This window comes from Kwoniella dendrophila, chromosome 9, assembly GCF_036810415.1.
Source record: "Kwoniella dendrophila CBS 6074 chromosome 9, complete sequence".
NCBI lineage: Eukaryota > Fungi > Basidiomycota > Tremellomycetes > Tremellales > Cryptococcaceae > Kwoniella > Kwoniella dendrophila.
This window is the reverse complement of record NC_089484.1, coordinates 80,222-100,562: the sequence shown is the minus strand read 5'-3', so window position 1 is coordinate 100,562 and position 20,341 is coordinate 80,222. Positions and strand designations below refer to the sequence as shown.

Sequence of the window (20,341 nt, the reverse complement as noted above, 5' to 3'; positions counted from 1 at the left end):
AGACTAGAACAGACCCAGAAGAGTTGGTGCAAACGTTAGTCTGCAAATGCCATTTTTTTTTGATATCTCTTGACATTAGGCTATAATCCTATCGGGTAAAGGCAGAAAGCTATATACATGTGTAAAGTTTTGTCTAATTTGGTACAAGAGTTTTTGACGATATACGAATTATCTTTTTATGTGACAACTGAATGTAAGGGTTTTGTGAATGATCTTTAGGCCTTGTTCAAGAAAGGTCTTTCAGCTTGAGGTGTAATTCTAGCACCATGTCTTCTACCATCTTGAGCTGAATCGAAATCGACAATAGCACTATGTGCTGTAACTCTATTATCCCATAAAACAACTGCTCTAGGAGTCCATTTGACTCTTGTTTGGAAATCGATACCTTTAGCTAAGTGATCGCTATAATACAATTAGCAATCACCATATGCAAAAAATTAGCGATTTATATAAAGAAACTAGTCAATCAGATAATTGAACTATAATGATATAGCAAACTCACTATAATAAATTTAAAATAGCATCAGATTCATCTTGTTTTAAACCGACTATTCTTCTTGAAAATTGTTTATTTACGAATAAAGCTTTTTCACCTGTTACGGGATGTTGTCTAACTAAAGGATGAACATTTTCAACAGGTTCTCTTCTAACTGTACCACCTCTATTACCTGCTCTTGAGAAATTAGCTTGTTCAACTCCTGAATGAACCACTTGAAGTGTTTCCAAATAAGATCTAAATGAAGGTGATAATCTTTTATATGCTTCAACTTGTGATACGTATGCTGTATCTCCTCCAGAAGCGGGTGAATCGAATAAGAATAATGTTGTTAATCCAGGTGGTTGTTCTTCGTATGTTACCTAGAGTATATATATATATAATAGACATCAGAGATCATTTCGGATATATCCGATGATCATGATCAACTTACGTCAGAATGCCAAACGGATGAAGTGAATCTATCTGTAAATTCATAATTGAATGTTTTACTCATATCCCTATAAACCAAGTGGAATTCTGGATGATTCAATGGATGAGCTGAAGTTGGGTGAATATGAAGTCTACCAAAGAATCTATATAAATCAAATCAGTCAAATTAGTATGAGTTTTGTTTTTGGTGTTTTCCTTCCACTTGTGAAAACCAAACTCACGATCCCCAATCATTTAACATCCATTCAGGTGATTGATCTTGGAAATCTTGATCTCTGAAAACTACTATACCTCTTTCAGCAACGAATCTTGCTAATTGTTGTCTACCTCTTGTATCTAATTGTGTTAATTGTACACCTGAAACATCGGCACCTAATCTTGGAGTAAGCTATGTAAATACACAATGTAGGATTTACATAAATATAGTAATTAGCTCAACGAGTAACCCATCCCAACAAACGGTAATCAAATTCAAATCGACTTACATCAGAAACTTGAGCATTTTGTAAGAATTCTCTCGGATTTTCATGTTTTAAAGCTTCTAAACCTGGATCTTTATGTTCATAAGGTTCTAATGGTGGATAAGTTTGATTATTAAAAGTAGGTAATGCCCATGAATATGGATATTCATCATCTTTACTACTTCCAGCATCTTTATCATGATCATACTTTGTACCTTTAAACCCTGTTGTTGATGCTGGTTCAGGTTTTTCAGGTGATTCAGATCGAAGTTGAAGTGTTCGAAGTGGTTCTGTGATTGTTTGAGTGATTGTTGACATTTTGTAAAAAAACGGTACGGTACTGTACGGTATATTAATTATTTCACTTCTTTGATAGATCAAATTATTAAATCAAAAAGAAATGAAAAGCTGGATTCAAAATCTTCTTCATACTAAATACAATTGATTATATGCGCGCTGTTTCGAAAAGGCCAAAGAAAAAAAAAGAGAATCTTTGAATTATTGTTCTTTTTGCCTTCTGATTCAGAGTTTTTGACTGTCCATCTTCAGTAGGAATTAACCGGCACCGGGCGTGATCACTTAGAAATCTTGTCAATTTCCGATACATCATGAGAAATTCCATGCATCCAAAACATCTTTGTCGTCATTTTCATCGTATCGTAGTATTTCGGGATATCATCAGGTCAGCCGGCATGGTAGTCTATCGGTCGTATGTTGTGGATAGCGACATCTCTACTCTTTTGTGCCTTTTCAGATTCCGAATACTGATTTAATCACGACGTTTGACATCTTCTTGCTAATCAGGTAATCTAGGCAAACTGTGAATTAGATGTTTTAACGTTATCTCTCAAGAGAGAAATGAATGGATACTCGTGGAGGCTAGGTCAGTTAGTATGATAAAACGATGGTGTGATTGAACGATAGAATCTTTTTAGTTTGGTTATGGTGTGGCATTATGGCTATATGTGATATTTTACCTCTTCGTCGCGATTGCGTGATACGACATCACACCTTACCCACACTAAGAGAAAACCGCCACACACGTACTTTATCATATCTTTGTTTGATCATATTCGTCTTCATATCTCTTTATTCGCCGATTAATCTCACTAAATTGGACTAAACTTTTTTTTGAGGCTTTACAGGAATCCATAAGATTAGCCAAGAACTCATATCTAATGAGAGATCGCTCTGGATTCTTCGCCGAATATATTTGTCCCGATATTTTTACCTCAAGTGGTTAAACGATAAGTAAGTAAATGGGATATCTTACTTACCCTTTGGCAACCAAATTAACAACATCTGACATCTCCCGAGATTACATCGATAAAACATTTTTTATTGAAATTATCTTCAAGTCGTTTAGAACATGTGCTTTCTTTGGTATTTCAACTTACTCACTTTAAACATATATGACAAGAAAGATCGATTGCCGTTTCTCTCTTTTCGTGACTTAGAGTACGGCCTTGCCGGGACCGATCCAGAATGTATTCTCAATCTCAACGTCATATGCTTACTTTTCCACTTTCACCGTTCCTATGATATTTACCATTTACTCACTCTCGTTTGGATTGGACAAGAGGCTTATCTTTATATGAAATACCTGATTTTAAGGTATGAAATTGAATCAGCCATTAAACATGTCGTGCTTGATGTTTTTTCAATCTTTTTGAGTCTTTTTCAATCAAGTCGCTTATCATAAGTTGATTATAATGACTTTTGTAAGATATGTACAAAAAGAGGATGTCCAATTGATGTATATAAGTAAACTGATTTTCACCATTCTGTTTTAAACGGCAATATACTGTCAATATAACGAGGAAGGAAAGAAAGAAAAAAAGTGTAAAAGATGTCTGTTGATAGTTCCACGAGATCATCTTCGAGTGGAGATCTATCTGAAAAGATTACGAATGATAATAATGAGAGTTTAAGAACACCACCTTTGAATACAAGTAAGAATTCTGAACAAGCTCATTATACAACGCAATCTTTTAAAAATCCTGATGGAACAACATTAGATTTATTAGATAATATACCTCCATTAGCTGAAGGTGGTGTACCAAAATCAGGTTCAGCTTTTGGTAAAGCTATCTTAAGAATTTTTGGATTATCAAAAAATCCAAATGTATTACATTCTGGTGATAGTATAGCTACACAACCTTCTGTATTTGATACACCAACAAAAAATCATTATTTACCTCAACAATGGTATGAAGGTTATAAAGCTTTTGATCCACTTTTCAGATGGACTTGGAAAGAAGAAAATAAAGTCGTAAGAATTATTGATTGGAAGATTTTCTTATGGGTTACGTGAGTTGTGCAGTATCTTGAGCATCACTGAAGGTGGTATACACGATCAGCTGACATCAAAAGATATCGATCTTAGTATTATGTTCTTAGCTTTAGATATCGATAGATATAACCTTACCAACGCAACTGCCGATAACTTCTTAAAAGACTTGAAATTAACTCAAGCCGATTATAATCTGGGTAACACACTTTTTAGAGTTGGATTTTTGGTAAGTTTTTTGGATATTTACCTAATATCTTTCCAAATTAGGTGGAAAAATTACTAAGTTTTTTTTATCTCTTTCTTTCTTTACTCGTTTTTTTTTTTTTTAGGTTGCTGAACTTCCATCACAATTAGTATCTAAAAGACTTGGACCTGATGTTTGGTTACCTATTCAAATGATAATATTTTCAATTATTTCATGTTCACAATTTTGGTTATCAGGTAAAAAATCTTTTTTAGCCACAAGATTTTTAATTTCTTTCTTTCAAGGTGGTTTTATTCCAGATGTGATTTTATATCTTTCTTATTATTATACAAAATCAGAATTATCAGTTAGATTATCTTTCTTTTGGGTTTCAAATTATTTGGCAAATTTAATTACAGCTTTTTTAGCTGCTGGTATGTTAAAAATGAGAGGTGTTGCTGGTCGTCCAGGTTGGGCTTGGTAAGTTTGTTTTTGCAAAACAAGTCTTCCTCTGTCTTGTGAAACGTAAAATTTGACTGATTTTATACTTGTTAATATATAGGATGTTCATGTTACAAGGTCTTATCACTTGTAAGTACAGTTACTCTGAATACAGTACTTGAATACTGCTGCGCGATTGTTATGAATAAAAGGTTGCTAATATAAATTGGTGAAATTCAACAGTGATTGTTGGGATTCTTTCATTCTTCTTACTTCCACCATCAGCATCACAAACCAAAACTTGGTTCCGACCAAAAGGACTTTTTTCAGATGATCAAGTCAAAATAGTTGTTAATCGAGCTCTAAGAGATGATCCAACTAAAAGTAGTATGGTGAGTTTACATCGAAAAAGGTTGAAGATGTGAATGCGATTAGAAAGCTAATGAAACAATCGTATTCTTGTACTTACTCATTCGAACATAGCATAATCGTCAAGCACTTCCTGTCAAAACCATTTTACGTTGTATAGGTGATTATCAGATGTATCCATTATATTTTATTGGAATTATGTTCGGTATCGGTGGTTATCCAGTTCAACAGTATTTCCAATTATCAATGAAACAACTTGGTTTCTCAACTATTCAAAGTAATTTACTTAGTATACCTAATATCGTTTGGTCAATTATCAATGTAAGTGGTTTTTTTCATTCAGGTACTTCGTCCAGAATGGGATAGCTTACATTTTCTTTTTCTGATTTTTCTTTTTCTTGTAGATCGTTACCATTACTATCATATCTGAAATTGTAGATAGTCGAGCTTTGGTTTGTATGGCTGAGGATCTTTGGATGTTACCTAATTATATAGCTCTGTAAGTCCCCCAGACCTATGTTCACTTGACACCCCATCTTTCATCGGTGCTGACTTGATCTATGTTACTTCGGCAGTCTCGCTTTACCTGACCCTATAGGTGCTTGGACATATTTCGCTATAGCTACAGTCCTCTTAGCTTTCCCGTATGTTCATGCTATACAAGTTAGTTGGACAAGTAGAAATGCAGGATCAGTCGAGAGTAGAACAGTATCAGCTTCTTTATATAATATTTCTGTTCAACTTTCAGCTATTATAGGTGCTAATTGTAAGTCACCCCCCGTTATTTGCTGTCTTCTCAATTCCTTGTAGAGTAAGCAGCACACAACTCATCTCGGTGTTGTTTGTATAGTGTATCAAGCAAGTGATAAACCAAGATATAAACATGCCAATAGTGCTATTGTAGCTATATTATGTTTCAACTTGATCGTTTTGTATCCAGCTACTAGATGGTATTATAAAAGTAGAAATGCTAAAAGAGAAGCTATATGGGGATCTATGTCGAATGATCAAAAAAATCAGTATCTTGAAAGTACAACTGATAAAGGTAATAAAAGGTTGGATTTCCGTTTTGCGTATTAAAAGATGTAGAGTGATCAGAAGTATTAAAAGTAAGACTTACAAATAGGTATCATGTGTTTTTGTTATTTATGCATCATGAATGCTGCAATGTGTATATACTTCTACAAGCAAGCCTTCAACAATGATTCGGCCGAGTGTGATCGAGTGAAAATGTGTCACCAAACGAGTCATGATAACCGCTCAGGGCGGTATCGAGGAACTCTGAAATTTTGGATAGTACGAGTATATATCGCAATCAGATAAACGATGACTCCTGGAATCCAAACTTCGATCATACGTTCTCGATAGTCTCGTTAATTGGCTATATCACTCATACAGCTAAATCTCAATGAAGCGCTTCACAATTAACATGCCAAGACGTCTAGAAATTTTGGTCAAAGACTGGTCCACAAGTTGGAAATCAGGTTGACAGCAATTGAACAACCAAGATGGTACTTGAATGTTTCTATTTTAATATATCACTAGCAGATGGCTCAAGAAACTGTACTACAATCAAGGCAAGTGCTACTGAGTTGGAATCGCAAAAAGGATGGAGAGTAAGAAGTCCAGTCTGGTCACGACATCAACCTCAAACAATATACACAGAATAAACAATACATTGAAGATGGTTTTAGCTGGTCTGGTTTCATATTTATTCGCATATAGCGTAACTCAACACACGAACATACTACAAATTACCAATGAAAGAAATTTGAATTGTGGAGCAGGTGATAATAAAGTAACTAATGGATATGTTAATTTAAAAAATGGGAATTTATTCTTTTCATTATTTCAAGGTAAAGGAGAAGCTAAACATAATGGTTTAGTGATTCAATTTGAAGGTGGTCCAGGTGCTACTGCTTTTGATTATCCTTTTATTGGTGAGTTCATTCGTTGCTTCTTTTTATGCGACCTGTCCTTGTTAGTTAAAGATAAAAATAGAGAGATAATCAATGAAAATGTCCTGTCATTGCCGCAAATTGAAAACCATACATGTATATCAAATCGGGCTAATATCCTAATTTTGTGTGTCATCTAGGTGCTGGACCATGTCAATTGGTACCAGATGGCGAACCATCTTTATCAGGTCTGGTCCCAGCTCCATATCCATGGACAGATTATGCAAACTTATTGGTAGTAGATTATCCAATAGGAGCAGGATGGTCTTACAACACTAGTGAACAAAATCCAGGATCGACTTCTGATACGGCTGCAGAAGAGTTTGATGATTCCTTACAAATTATACTTAAACAATGGCCAAAATTCCAAGATCAACCTATAATACTTTCAACGTTATCTTATGGTGGTACAACAGGTTCTCATATAGCTTCTACAGTCCTGAAACGAAATAACGAAGCAAAAGAAAATTTTTGGTCAGCTAGAATAATCAAACAATTCGATCAATTGTTATTTGGGAATCCTTTTGCTGATGCTATGTCAGAAATGTAAGTTTAATCTGTTCATTGTGGTGATTCATTTTTGACAATGATGAAAGACATATACTCTAACAGACTATGATTTTGCAGTTACGCTCAATGGGATGTAGTATGTAATACAGAACCTAAAGCATATAATGAAACTATATGTTCACATTTCAGAGATGATTTAACAAAATGTTTAGATAAATTAAGATATTTAGATGAAATTGAAAATACAGGAGAATTAAGATTAGATGCAATGAAATATTGTGTTCAAACACCTGAAATCAGATTTGAATTACCTATATATAATAGATATCATAAATCAAAACCGAAATGTTTTCCATCAAATTTATGTTTTTGGTGGATGGGTATGTTGACTGATTTAATGAATAGTCAAGAAATGAGAGAATGGGTGAGTGCAGTGTATACTAATCAATAAAATCGATAGTATAATTTGAATTTTACCTCAAGATGGGAAGCTTATATGCCGTATATATATAACACTATACATATAGCTCGGCGTAACTAATCACATTGAAAGATGGTGGTATGCCGGACCAGCAATGTTCCGATTTATCAATAATGCTGATCAGTGAGTATGATAGAGCTTAATTGCCCTTGATATTATTGAGATCACAGACTATGGCTAATAAAGTTTTGTTCCAATAGTATGCAAAATGCCTACAAATTGCTTCAACCTGTTCTTGAATCTGGTACTAGACTTCTGGTATATAGTGGATTAGAAGATACAATGGTCCCGTATATAGGAACTGAGTCATGGGTGAGTGATTTCCATATGATAGACGAAAACGTAGTTAAGAACACGAAAGGAATCAGAAATGATGCTCATGATGGATGTACACATTTAGATGAACCGACTACCTAACCCATATCTTAAGGCTTTTAGAGAATCGGAAACTCAGAAAGTGTCTAATGATCTATTCAGAGGTACTGTCATAAATCCTGGATCAGACTTGACCTTGATAGGGATTGACGAAGCTGGACATCTAGTGAGTTTCTCACTAACCTATTCTTATTTAACTTTTAACGATTCGGCATCGAACAGCGCTTATCTTACCTTCTATTTTCCATCTAGGTCGAAGAAACACATGCTGCTTTGACTCAGGAAATGATCCGCGTGGCTGTACAAGGTAAAAACTATAATCCTATATAGATATCATCAATGAGAGAAATCAATGAGACCAAAAAAAGACACTTGGCCCTTGCGGAAAGCATTATCGGTAAAGATCCTGTACCAATTCAAACTGGATATAACGCACTGATTGGTTCGAGTCTGAGTTGATCGTGTCCCATAATTGTACATACAATGAAGAAACTCTAGACAATCTCCTGTCACTAATCAATGAGAAATACTGATAATGTACATATAAATGTACTATAAAAAGAAACGAAAAAAAATGTCTTTTGCATTTTAACATATTTTTTACCTTGAGAATCTTAACGCGCTGAATGAAACCCCGTCTACAAATCAAATTCCTTCTTCCAATTATACATCATTTCAACAGAAATATTTGATCCACCACAAACAACTAAAACCATCTTATCATCTTGTTTAACTTTTAAAACTTGTTGTAATCGACCTGAATAAATCAAAGCTAAAGTTGCTCCACAAGCAGGTTCCACTATTACTTTATGATCTTCGGCAAATTCAATACAAGCTTCAATAGCTTCTTTATCACTAACTAAAGTTGAATGTACATTTGATCTTAAACCATATTCTAAAGCTTTTTTTGCGATTCTAACACAACCTAAACTTGTCGCAATTGATGATATACCAGGTAAAGTAATTAATGATTTTGCTTTTATAGCTTTATAAAATGATTCACAACCTATTGTTTCAACACCAATAACTTGAGTTTCTTTTCGAGATTGAGATTGTAAATTAAAAGAATGGGGAGAAAATTGTTTTGATTGTTTTTTTGAGATATTATCTAAACCTTGACAAATACCAATTAATAAACCACCACCACCTACAGAACAAACTATATGATCTGGTTTTTCATTATTTAATTCTTTATAACATTCTTCAATTAAAGTTTGTGCACCATTCCAAATATCTTGATGATCAAATGGTGGTACATAAATTCCAAAAGGATCTTTAGGTAATAAATTTTCACGTAAATATAAATCTGCATCTGCAATTGTATTTCCATGTGGTATAACTTTTGTTGCACCTGCATCAATCATTTTTTTAATCATTGCTGGTTTAGTTGTAAATGGTACAACAACAGTTGATTTTTGTCTTAATGTTGTTGATGCTGTAACACATGCTAATCCTGCATTACCACCTGATGATGCATAAAAATGTAAAGGTGTATCTGAAGGTGCTTTTTCTACTGCCGTTCGTACGAGGTTTCCTATACCACTATAGATGATGATAAGTAGATTGATGTCAGCTTGTGTATTGCATAGATAAATAAAGGTGATGTTAGAAGGTCATCGAAAAGAGGAAAATGATCGGTGAGGATGACAGTAGGGTATCCAGTATTGGAAGACTTACCGAGATTTAAATGAACCACTAGGTTGAAAGTTTTCCATCTTGAGGAAGATTTTACTATCGAGTCACCAGATCAAGTTAGCTTTAGAATTTTTTTCTGTTCATTCATACCAAACCCAAAACCGTAAACTCACCATCCAGCAAGTTTTGATAAAACAGGCGATTCAAGTAAAGGAGTTTCTATCCACGGACAAGGATAAGGATAATCTGGATCTTGAACTGAACCATTCTTCATGTCCAATTCAAGAGATGGTTCAGAAGGTGGAGTAAGAGGCATGACGGTCATGATGACGACGTTGTGTTCTTGCTTAAGTTAGAGATTGAGTAATAGTGAAGAGGTTCAAGACTAATGATATTGTCAATTCAGCAATAATCGTTATTATGTATATATCAATTGATGTTATTATTATTATTATAATGTTAGTGGGAAAAAGGATATTTTTTATCGTTGATACCTCGTTGTCTTATATAAGATACATCATGATTGCCTAGTTGATCACCCAAAACCGATAAATCACTTGACATATCATCATTGGTATAGTACAGATTCACAATTAATTTCCCATTTATCGATCTTTTTCCATTTTTTTGAATGTTTGGTGTGATTCCGTTTCCGATAAGAGCCTTATGGTATAATAATATCGATTAGTACAGTATATTATTATTGACAAGCGTAGTAAATATGCTAGTCAATTCATTGTTCTGGATTACCGGATCTTGTTAGTTGTATGTATGTATAATTTAATTTCCCATTTTTTCTATTGATTTTCCCATTTTTATTTAGTTGTGTTAGCTTAGCGATGTATTAAGAGTTTTTGTATGTATATTGTGTTTGAATGAGGATTGTTAGATGATAGGATTTAAGCGATATTTTCCAATATTTTGTTTCATGTATTTTCCAACACAAGTTGTGGGAAATTAATCTTGCTAACCTCGTTGTAAGAGGCTTTATCGTTATCACCATACAAAGTGTAAGTTATCTTTTTTTGCCTTAATAGGTAAGTGTGCCTTAAACACATACCTCGATCATAGAAAAATGGGAAATTAATTCTTTTACAAGTGGGCGAACGGCGGTGGAATATCCCTGGTACAGTATTATGGCCAATTTTGGTGTCAAGCGATAAGGAAATTGGCCATAATAATAATTATTGTTATAAGCATAAGCATAATCCAAGGAAATTAATTTTGAACACCGGAAAAGCAGCCGAATTTCCGTTATAATCATGGTACAGTAACGTGTACTCTTATTTGGGGTAAATGACGATCCTTGCTGTACGAGTACTGAATATTAACAATAACATCAACAACAAAAAAGACGCGAGAAGGATTCTACATAATAATCATCTGCTGATTTTTAAACATATCCGTACACATTTCCGGTCAGTTGTGTATGTGCTTTCAAACATGACATGTCTTGCAGGTGAACTCGTGATATATACGTGCATATGATCTCTACGGTCTTGCCAGGTTCTTATTCACCCATTGGTCTAGACTTTCCGTCTCAACGCCATTCTTACCATTCCAAGTATCGTCTAATGACCAACTGACCCCAACATTCCTTGCCCATATCATCCCATATTTTGCACCTTGATCATCTGAATTCTTGTTCAATCGATCTTGCAGTTGATCAACAGTTGTGATTTGTTTTTCCACACTCCAACCTACTTTTTCAACTTGTTTAGCTACATCTTCAAATGTAATCGTATCACTAGCTATAAAAACCACACCTTCTGGAGGATTTTCTTCTTCATCAAAAACAATTCTTGAAGTTAAATAACCAATTTCTTCAGCTGATGTAATTGTTAGTTTATTATTCCAATTACCTAAAGCTTTTATTATAGCTATCTTGTCTTTTCGTTTTGATTCAAAATCAACTACATGGAAAGATTTATCAAATAAAAAACTTGTAAATAAACCAGTTGAAATTATAGTCCATTTTGTTTTATTTTGTGATCGAAGTAAATCACGTACATCTAATTGTTCATCAAATAAAGGTTGACTTGAACCTCTACCTATTAAATCATAATTTACACCAAATTGCCATGGAAAATAATGTGGTATTTTAGCTTTTAAAGCTGCTTTAGCTAAATTAATTTGTGATCCACTACCACCACTAAATCCAGTTGCTGAAATTACTATATCATATCCTTTTAACAAATTTGATATTCCATCTATTGAAGCGGTTATATCTCCTCTAATTACCTTGACGGGGTATTTCGATAAGTCGGTCTTAGATGAATCACGCAGTAAAACTGATACTATAGGTTTAGAAGGATGTGAAGTGATTGCTTTAATGAGTTGAAGACCCAGCTCCCCAGCGCCGATCACCAATATGGAGCGTGTCATAGTGTGTCTTGGCAACGTATTTGTTTTCAGTCGTTGTAAGCGATTCAAAGGACAGACTGACTGCTTACAAAGACAATGTTGGGCATACAGTGTATATGTTTAAGACCAATACTTTCTTTTATATACGATTCTAACTTGATATACCTCCACCCAATATACTGTCGAGATTTAACAGCTTTCGTCATCAACGCTAAAAGAGATCCGAGAACATCAGGGCTCCCTCCACCACACCCCTCCACCGAACATTCCTTCACCTCCACTCTGTACCCTCTAGCTTGACGATGATGATGGACATATAACATTTATGAGTTTCAGAATCACTGGTCTTAGCATATAATTTTCCCGCTGAATATTGATCATGAAACTCAAGTCTTGCATGGTGTAGGGAAGGTAATACACTATGATTGATTTGCTTCGTCCGTCGCAGATAGTCTGTGACCTTATTGATCACAACTACCCTAGTACTGTTAAGACCGGCCATTACGGAGATTGGCATATAGACATACACAGGAAGGGGGAACGAGTTGAAAGATACCCTTTGAAACGTAGATCCACGTCAATCATTAGTGGCTTGTGATTTGTGGTCTGTGATCTGTGATCGACTGCGGCGGGGGAACCACTGATACATGTAGACTACTCCGGTTTTCCTGGAACACATGAAATATCGCTTGGAGTATTAAAGTAGCTGAATCTTATATCATATATTGTAAACTGTGCGCCCTTTGAGATCATATCCTTTGATGGATGGTGATGGTTAGGGTCATGGTTATGGTTACCATCAAAGCACAGACTTGATAACATACCTTTCGTTTCTCGATATATATAGTACGTATATATTTCATAAGGTTTAGCAAGGTCACGTGGCGTTTTGAGTTACCCCATAGCCCCACTGTAGTGCCGCAATTTCATAACCGCGTATCGCATATTCAAGATAACCATGAATTACAACTTACTGTTATTATGATAGCCTATTTTGTTAATGTCGTATTCCCATCTTATACTTCGCAATCCCTAGATCTCTCTTTTGTTCCATTTAACTCGTCATCTTTTACTGGACGTACCTCATTGAATGCTTCATTAAGATCAAGTTATAGCATCAAGCAGCATGTCTAGTGGTATACCATCAAGCTCTTCAACATCTCAACCTGAATCACAAATTAAAAAACGAGCAAGTAAAGCATGTTCAAGATGTAGAAGATATAGATCAAAATGTGTTCCATTAAGACCTGACGCTGTAGGAGAACCACCTTGTATTTCATGCAAATCTTCAGGAGTAGAAAACGAATGGTGAGTCCTTTGACATTAACACTTACAAAAACCGCGGGAATTCTATCTCGTTTTCGTGATCCCTCCTTTCAGTTTCACGGAAAAAAAAACAGAATTAATGACCTTCGCTTAGCACCTTTTTACCTCGAGGTCACTCGGCAATGGATAGATCAGTAAGTTAACCCTAGTTGGTAACTATCGAATGACCACGAAGTTAACGATACCATGAATATTCCACTTAAAAGCATCGAAGACGACCACCAAGAGATTCGACATCTGGATATGCTTCATCTCATCCTTCTCGTTCACGATCACCTAGTCGACGTCTTTTACCCATAAGTCCAATCACACCACCTTCACCTGCACGCCCCAATCCTATGTCAACCCCAATGCAACAACAACAACAGCATCATCATCACTCTAATTCCAATTTATCAATCAATTCTGCTTCTCGACATGATAAGAAACCTCTTGACCTACCACCGCCAGGCGAGATTATAGAAGCGATTAGACACTATGTCGCTTCGTACTTTCAACTAGGCTTTTTACATAAAGCATTGTTTGTCGAAAGATACACCTCTCAGCCAGAAACAGTATCAAAATTCCTCTTATATGCTATCTGTTCAATAGCAGCACCGTTTACGCCTACACTAGTTACTAGATATGGTGGAAAAAGGAGAGCGACGGATTTCTTTTTGGCTAAAGCCGATAAGATGCTAGGACAAGAAATGATTCATCCCAGCTTAGAAAGAGCACAAGCATGTGAGTTGAAAAATTCATACAGATTGTTGAGGAAGAGGAGGAGGTAGAGAGATAGAGTGAGAGAGCGGAGTGAGAAGGCTCTGAGTTCAGGATAGTATGGAGAAAAGAAAGGCGAGAGTAGGAAGGGAAAGGCAAAGAACGGGTCGAGAGCGGTCACAGATAGTCCGTGTAAGCAAAAGCTGACTCAGTTCTCTCTTCACTTTCAGTTCTCCTCCTTGGGGTCACCGAATGGGGACAAGGGAATGGGCCAAAAGCATGGATGCTTATTGGTACAGCTGTTAGGAGTGAGTTAAGAGTTAGTGACCCAAAAGAGATATATATGCTAATACCATTTCAAAGTGGCTGGATTTCTAGGACTTCATCGTGAGGTCACTTATCATTTACCGCAGAACCCAACAGCAGAAGAAGTTATAGAATCTGAAGTCGCTCGGTGAGTCATCCATTCCGCTGTATAAAGTACACAGCCATCACATTATAGCTTCACTGACTCTTATGACGACAGACGTACGTTTTGGGCTATAACATGCCATGAAAACCTACTCGCTGGTCAATCTCGTCCTATGCAAATTTCACTAGCTGAAGTGGACGTGCTTCTGCCCTGTGAAGAATCCGAATTCAATTTTGGTATTCAGCCGAAAAGCCGTGCTTCGATAGCTGGAGCGCTTGGTACATCGCAAGACTCATTTGACTCACCCCTCAATGGGGATAAGTCTCTTTTCGCTTCATTGTGAGTCTCTTCCTCATCGTTAGTCGAGGCGCATGTTGGAGCTGACCGACAATTATAGGGTGCAAGTCAAGCTACTCTGGAGTCTCACTGCAAGACATGCTTGTCGTGACAATGGTAGATTCGAGGTCGGAATGTGGAGTTCCGCTAGTCAAACTCTCCTTACAGCATTACAGGACTTCGAAGCCACACTTCCAATAAGGCATAGGTTCAGTGTTACGAATCTGAGAGGCATGATGGTTGAAGGTCTGGATCTCGTAAGCTCCCATTGCTCCTCTTAATTCGTGAGTTGTCACTAACGTGTACCCTCTTAGGCTTTCTTATCGATCACCCTAATTACGAGACTGTCAAACATTGTCATCAGGCGACTCTATTTACCGTAGGTGGAACGTAATTCCCCCTCGTGTCAGCAGTTGATACTGACGATCCTATGTTCAAAGATCAATGGCAGCAGCTATCGATCATGATCAACCGACTGAAGGCACATACGAACCACCACAATTTTGGCAGCAGATGGCAGATGAGATGATTCACAATAGCGAACAATTACTCTCGCAAGTAGAAGTTTTTTTCAGTATGCGGTCTGTGGAACTAGGTTTTCCACCTATCATGGTGAGCTTGACAGAAACCCCAAATGTTTTCATACTGATTACCCATTTAGGTGTTTGGTGTCTACATGAGTGGCATGTCGTTCTCCTATCTGCGTAAATGGCCCGAATGTAAGTACATGAGCTGGGTGATGATTAGTCCGGCACTGACAGGTTCATACAGTATGTATCCCTCGAGCGCATTCGGCAGAGGACTGTTACAGGCGATGCGTGAACATTCTCTCGCAATTAGCAGATTGTAAGTGCTTTAGGTGTTTAGGTATTCGCGAAATGCTCACGATATATACAGCTTGGCCCCTTGCTTCAAGATGGCATACTGCCTTACAAGCTGCATCTCAACGTCCGGTTAGACAAGCAGGATATACACGCATACGAACAGCTGTCCGTGATGAGCGAACTTTAGATGATGAATTAGCAGATATATATGGTCACTCAGCTCCTTCGATCATAGGCAGCTCACCTGGAGATTCGCAAAAATACCCAAATTCGCATCCCTCATCAAATCCTTTACCATCGATCTCTTTGCCACCGTTGAACAGCTCAAGACAGACTAGTCACAATAATCATCCAAGGAATGATATCGAATTTCTCACATATCAAAATCAAAATAGCAATAACAGTAGTAATCATTACCACCAACAACCACAACCGCACATTCACTCTCTTCCCCATATTCATCCATCCCCACATCAACATCAACAGCCACAGCAACAACAACAACAACAGCATCAACATCATAGTAGCGAACATTTACCCCCTGCCCAAGGTGATTTTACTCAATTTAATATGGCAGATAACTTTTTCATGGATAATTTCGGCGATGACCTGTCAGCTTTCTTGACGAATGCTGCACCAACTATGGATATGAATTTAAGCGGAAATGGAAATGTAAACATGGATGGAATGGGTCAGATACTATTTGGTGAAAATGTGAATGTACAATAGGCTTTCGGACCGGAACGGTTTCCTGAGTAGGTGTGTAATTTATATTATACATGACGTTGTCTATATTTTCTATAGTACTCTAACAATACCTCTGTATACTATACTCGTAGCATATTTCTTATAATGTAATTAATGTAATGTTCTTTGTTCTTCGATTGTTCCTTGAAATCATATGTCTTAAACTCAAATCGCACAATAGCCTAGATAGTATGACTCCCGGCATATGAAATGGGCTGATTATATTCTTGTCTATCTTCCAACGCCGGATTTGCTAAGAGAATATACGTCCGGATTTCGAATTATTTCCTGGGCTCATCTGCTCAACCCTCTTTCATCCGTTAGATACCGCCAACCAAAGAGGGTTGTTTTCAAGTCTTCTTTGATATGGGGCTGCGTAATGAATGAAATAGCCATTTGGTAAGCTTTTGTATGTATCACATGTATCTTTCAAGCCCGCACTAGCAACTGTATATCTTAGAATGGGGGAATTGGAGTACTTTAACGTAGCAATACCTTATCATTGCCTTTACATGGGATAAATACCATAGTAGGAATTTGGAGTACAGGGAAGTTTTTGCCTGTTCATTTATTGCCCAGTTTCTGCCGGATGTTTACAGTTGGGATGAATTCCCTAAAATAACCACTGTAGGATGTCTGACTGCCCCTTCACAATTAATCAAAATGTATACAATTTTTACGTTGGATGTAATATGACCAATGCTAATGCCTTCTTGACAAACTAGTTCGATTAAGGCTAGGTACTGTAAGTTACTGTATAACAAACAGACGAATAATACTAATGATATCAGATCTTTTAATAAACCTGTTTTGATGCGACTTCGGGGAATGGAACTTTAGAATACTACTGTTTGTAACCGTTTTGGTTCACTCAACTCAAATTGGGTTTGTCCTCATTAAGAGTAATGATGATCAAATCGCTTTATGAAGAGAAGAAATCTTCAAGGTCGTGCCATATTTGATCATTGCCTTTACTACTGTATCAGTCCATTGAAGAGCTGTGATGGAGTAGGACTCGCATCATTGTGCTATATGTTTCAATCGCAGCGCAACCATTTGTCAATATCATGGATTTGAGGCATCCTACCACATATTGCGATATCCATTATGCATTAATATTAATTAATTAAGTGAACCATATCCTATCTAACAGTATAAAAAGAATTTAATCCAGTAAATATAGATCAACCTAACCTACACACATGACAACATGATGTATTCTTTACACATTTTGAACCTTTTGTTCTTGCCAAAAAATATAAACAACTTGAACAATAATTTTCCCACAGATATTGACCAAATAGGTGAATTAGATAATATTACATTATGTATCTTCATTTACAAGTGTCTTGGATTTTATCACTTGCAAATTGTAAATTGAAATCAAATCGCATTAACTCTAACACCAGTTCCATCGATACCTTTTTCGTTATCATGTTCATGAGCATCATAATCGCTTCCTGTATTAGGCGTTTGCTGTTGATGATGTGGTAGTTGTTCATGATCAAAAGAAGTTTCACCATCAGGTAAAACCCAATCATCATTAACCATATCACCAAAAGGTCTTCTACAATCTTCTTGACCTGGTACTTTAAATATTAAACAAAGTAAATAATATGCTAAACCACCTGCTAAGAATGATAATTCCCAACCTAAATAAAATATTCTTGATGCTGCTGTAGATACTGTTGTCGTACCGAATGAACCAATAAATCCAGGTAAAGGAATAACGAAACCAACGATAAATGCTACAATACTTCTCCAATTTACACCAAAACTGAAAAAATATTTTGAATCCGATGATCCATCGTATAATGCTCCAATATCGAGATTACCTCTTCGAATTAAGAAATAATCAACAAGCATAATTGAAACTACTGATCCTTGAAAGATTGAATATCCACCAAGAAAATTCAAAAAAGTAGGAGCGGAGGTAAGGATATGCCTGAGGGAAAAAAGGTCAGTTATCTCTCCAAAGAAACATTGTCTCAATCGACAGCTTACCAAGGTGTGATAGCAAAGGCGATTATGAGGCAAAGGAATTGTCCTCGAACAATATTGATATATTTGGGCAATAAACAAGTGACATCGGCGGCGAATGCTAATTATTCGGAATCAAGTCAACAGAATATTCCAAACCAAAGGACGCAGGACTGGGAAGCCACTCACGGACGATGTTACAGGCAATAGAGGTACCAAGAGTTGCAAAAGCGAAGACAAAAGCGGCGAAGAACACTCCAGCTCGACTTTTGGAGGTATAGGTGTGATCGAGAATACCGTTGAACAAATCATAGGGGTTCCAGAATGCCTCGCCCCACATGTTTTGTACAGCGGCCTAAATAAGATTATCAGCTTGACATTCGACCTGGAAATTTGAAGGCACGTACGGTGGAGATCACACCAAAGGCAGCGCATAAGATAGCCAAAGGCAGACCGAGCAGTTGACCGAATATTTGGTCTTTTGTAGAACGACTGTATCGAGCCAAATCAGGTACGGTTACAATCAAAGCCGAGTTGGATCCCATAACTGAGTGAGGATGTAGCGGAATTAGTCAGTCAAAGGCATCTCGCTTAACGGCGAGAGAACACCTACCTGAATTGAATTGAGCTATAATACTCCAAGCGTATATTGCTGTGTTGGATTTATCGACTTCTGAGCTCAATACACCCGCAGATACTCCGTGATTAGCGGATGTAGCCCAAATCACGATACCCAATCCTGCAAGAGGCATTATGATTGCTTTCAGGTTGAAGACTTTACGAGACAACATCAGCTGAAACGTCACATAACAAGAAGATGGTGATGGTCTGGACTTACGATGATGGATTTTAGACGTGTGAATAAGCATGAAAGGCATAGTAACGATGAAAGCGAGTACGAATCCAATGAGCACTTGTCTATTGGTTCAAAAGTTACGCGAGTCAATCAAAGGTATCCTTTTACTTCATCAACATCAAACTAAATCACTCACAAAGTGATCCCTTGCGATTCAGGGATTGTGTTGTGTAACCGAGCCCATGATGGGAAGATGCATCGAAGCATGATGGAGATGAATTGACCTTCAAAGTAAAGTTGTACACCGCCCTGTTTCGTGAAAATCCATCAACATAGTTTCCAACTTATTCAAAAAAGCTGCAATGCACCTACCCAGATGATACCAAGAATGGCTCGGATCAAGACGAAAAAGTAATGACCATACATTCCAAAGGTGGCTCTCGCCAGAACAGGATACCCGATGTGATACCTTGAAGCTGCAATACCATTTGCAACGATGACAATAGCGGACACTAGCAAATTTAAAAAGCTGAGTCAGCCGATGGTCTGTCCATGCATATTGTATATAGCATAGCAAAGTGGCGTGTGACGTCGTGTGACAACTACTTACAGATGTTGGCGAAAAGTATGACCAACAACGCATTTCCAACCGAAAGCTGTTGCAAATATCAGTGTTGAATGGTCAGAATCTTAAATTCTTTTTCACTTTTTATCGACGAGATACTTACACCAAGAGCAATCAAAGATGAGCCTAGTGACCATGTGGTTATGTTCCAGGCCTCTGACCACCAGTAAGCAAGATAAGACCAGGCGTTCCAAGTTCGTCTTGAAGGTGGGGAAGGAACCAGATCTTCATTGATGAATTTTGATTTAGCACTTTCGAGTGTGATCGCTTGGTGGAAATGTTTTGGTGATGAGAAAGCGAACTTGACTTTCTGTCCGAAAGTAAAATCGGAGGGGGGAGCCATTATGTATCGTAAAGATTTGAAGTAGTACCAAAGTTATCGATTTTAAGTGAAAGTAGAGAAAAAAGAAAGAAGTTGAAGATGTCAAAGTATTTATACCAAATAAAAGGAGGTGTATTGGATAGATCTGATCCAAGATCAAAGGATGTTCAAGTCTCCTTGTATCTTCCTATAAAACATGATAAGTATATGTATATATATATACGTATGTATATTTTGTTATCTTGAGGTCATGCAACTACAGTAGTATCTATGAA

The 20,341-nt window shown here is 36.8% G+C and overlaps 7 protein-coding genes across 7 annotated transcripts; 3 read left to right on the top strand and 4 right to left on the bottom strand.

The window, feature by feature from the left end:
* Nucleotides 1-215: 215 nt before the first annotated feature.
* Nucleotides 216-1,707, bottom strand: L201_006464 (uncharacterized protein; the record flags this gene model as incomplete). Its single annotated transcript, XM_066222183.1, has 5 exons — nt 216-402; nt 503-858; nt 930-1,071; nt 1,150-1,316; nt 1,414-1,707. The coding sequence occupies 5 exons, from the start codon at nt 1,705-1,707 to the stop codon at nt 216-218; spliced, it is 1,146 nt and encodes a 381-aa protein (XP_066078280.1).
* Nucleotides 1,708-3,238: 1,531 nt separating this feature from the next.
* L201_006463 (uncharacterized protein) lies at nt 3,239-5,756 on the top strand (the record flags this gene model as incomplete). The annotated part of the gene is made up of 9 exons (XM_066222182.1): nt 3,239-3,699; nt 3,776-3,908; nt 4,012-4,346; nt 4,429-4,457; nt 4,551-4,699; nt 4,791-4,997; nt 5,081-5,175; nt 5,252-5,442; nt 5,527-5,756. The coding sequence occupies 9 exons, from the start codon at nt 3,239-3,241 to the stop codon at nt 5,754-5,756; spliced, it is 1,830 nt and encodes a 609-aa protein (XP_066078279.1).
* A 604-nt stretch (nt 5,757-6,360) lies between these two features.
* L201_006462 (uncharacterized protein) lies at nt 6,361-8,330 on the top strand (the record flags this gene model as incomplete). The annotated part of the gene is made up of 7 exons (XM_066222181.1): nt 6,361-6,616; nt 6,775-7,180; nt 7,262-7,568; nt 7,672-7,748; nt 7,826-7,937; nt 8,026-8,166; nt 8,253-8,330. 7 exons carry the CDS (start codon nt 6,361-6,363, stop codon nt 8,328-8,330), a joined length of 1,377 nt encoding a protein of 458 aa, XP_066078278.1.
* A 308-nt stretch (nt 8,331-8,638) lies between these two features.
* Nucleotides 8,639-9,960, bottom strand: L201_006461 (uncharacterized protein; the record flags this gene model as incomplete). The annotated part of the gene is made up of 3 exons (XM_066222180.1): nt 8,639-9,542; nt 9,678-9,731; nt 9,809-9,960. The coding sequence occupies 3 exons, from the start codon at nt 9,958-9,960 to the stop codon at nt 8,639-8,641; spliced, it is 1,110 nt and encodes a 369-aa protein (XP_066078277.1).
* Nucleotides 9,961-11,126: 1,166 nt separating this feature from the next.
* On the bottom strand, nt 11,127-12,020 carry L201_006460 (uncharacterized protein; the record flags this gene model as incomplete). Its single annotated transcript, XM_066222179.1, has 1 exon — nt 11,127-12,020. The coding sequence occupies one exon, from the start codon at nt 12,018-12,020 to the stop codon at nt 11,127-11,129; it is 894 nt and encodes a 297-aa protein (XP_066078276.1).
* Nucleotides 12,021-13,125: 1,105 nt separating this feature from the next.
* L201_006459 (uncharacterized protein) lies at nt 13,126-16,325 on the top strand (the record flags this gene model as incomplete). Its single annotated transcript, XM_066222178.1, has 12 exons — nt 13,126-13,307; nt 13,420-13,459; nt 13,532-14,048; nt 14,255-14,332; nt 14,388-14,478; nt 14,551-14,775; nt 14,834-15,029; nt 15,087-15,151; nt 15,213-15,384; nt 15,434-15,491; nt 15,544-15,618; nt 15,670-16,325. 12 exons carry the CDS (start codon nt 13,126-13,128, stop codon nt 16,323-16,325), a joined length of 2,355 nt encoding a protein of 784 aa, XP_066078275.1.
* Nucleotides 16,326-17,726: 1,401 nt separating this feature from the next.
* On the bottom strand, nt 17,727-20,087 carry L201_006458 (uncharacterized protein; the record flags this gene model as incomplete). Its single annotated transcript, XM_066222177.1, has 10 exons — nt 17,727-18,288; nt 18,348-18,444; nt 18,513-18,678; nt 18,731-18,870; nt 18,937-19,098; nt 19,162-19,241; nt 19,316-19,428; nt 19,492-19,631; nt 19,730-19,775; nt 19,848-20,087. 10 exons carry the CDS (start codon nt 20,085-20,087, stop codon nt 17,727-17,729), a joined length of 1,746 nt encoding a protein of 581 aa, XP_066078274.1.
* Between the last annotated feature and the right edge of the window lie 254 nt (nt 20,088-20,341).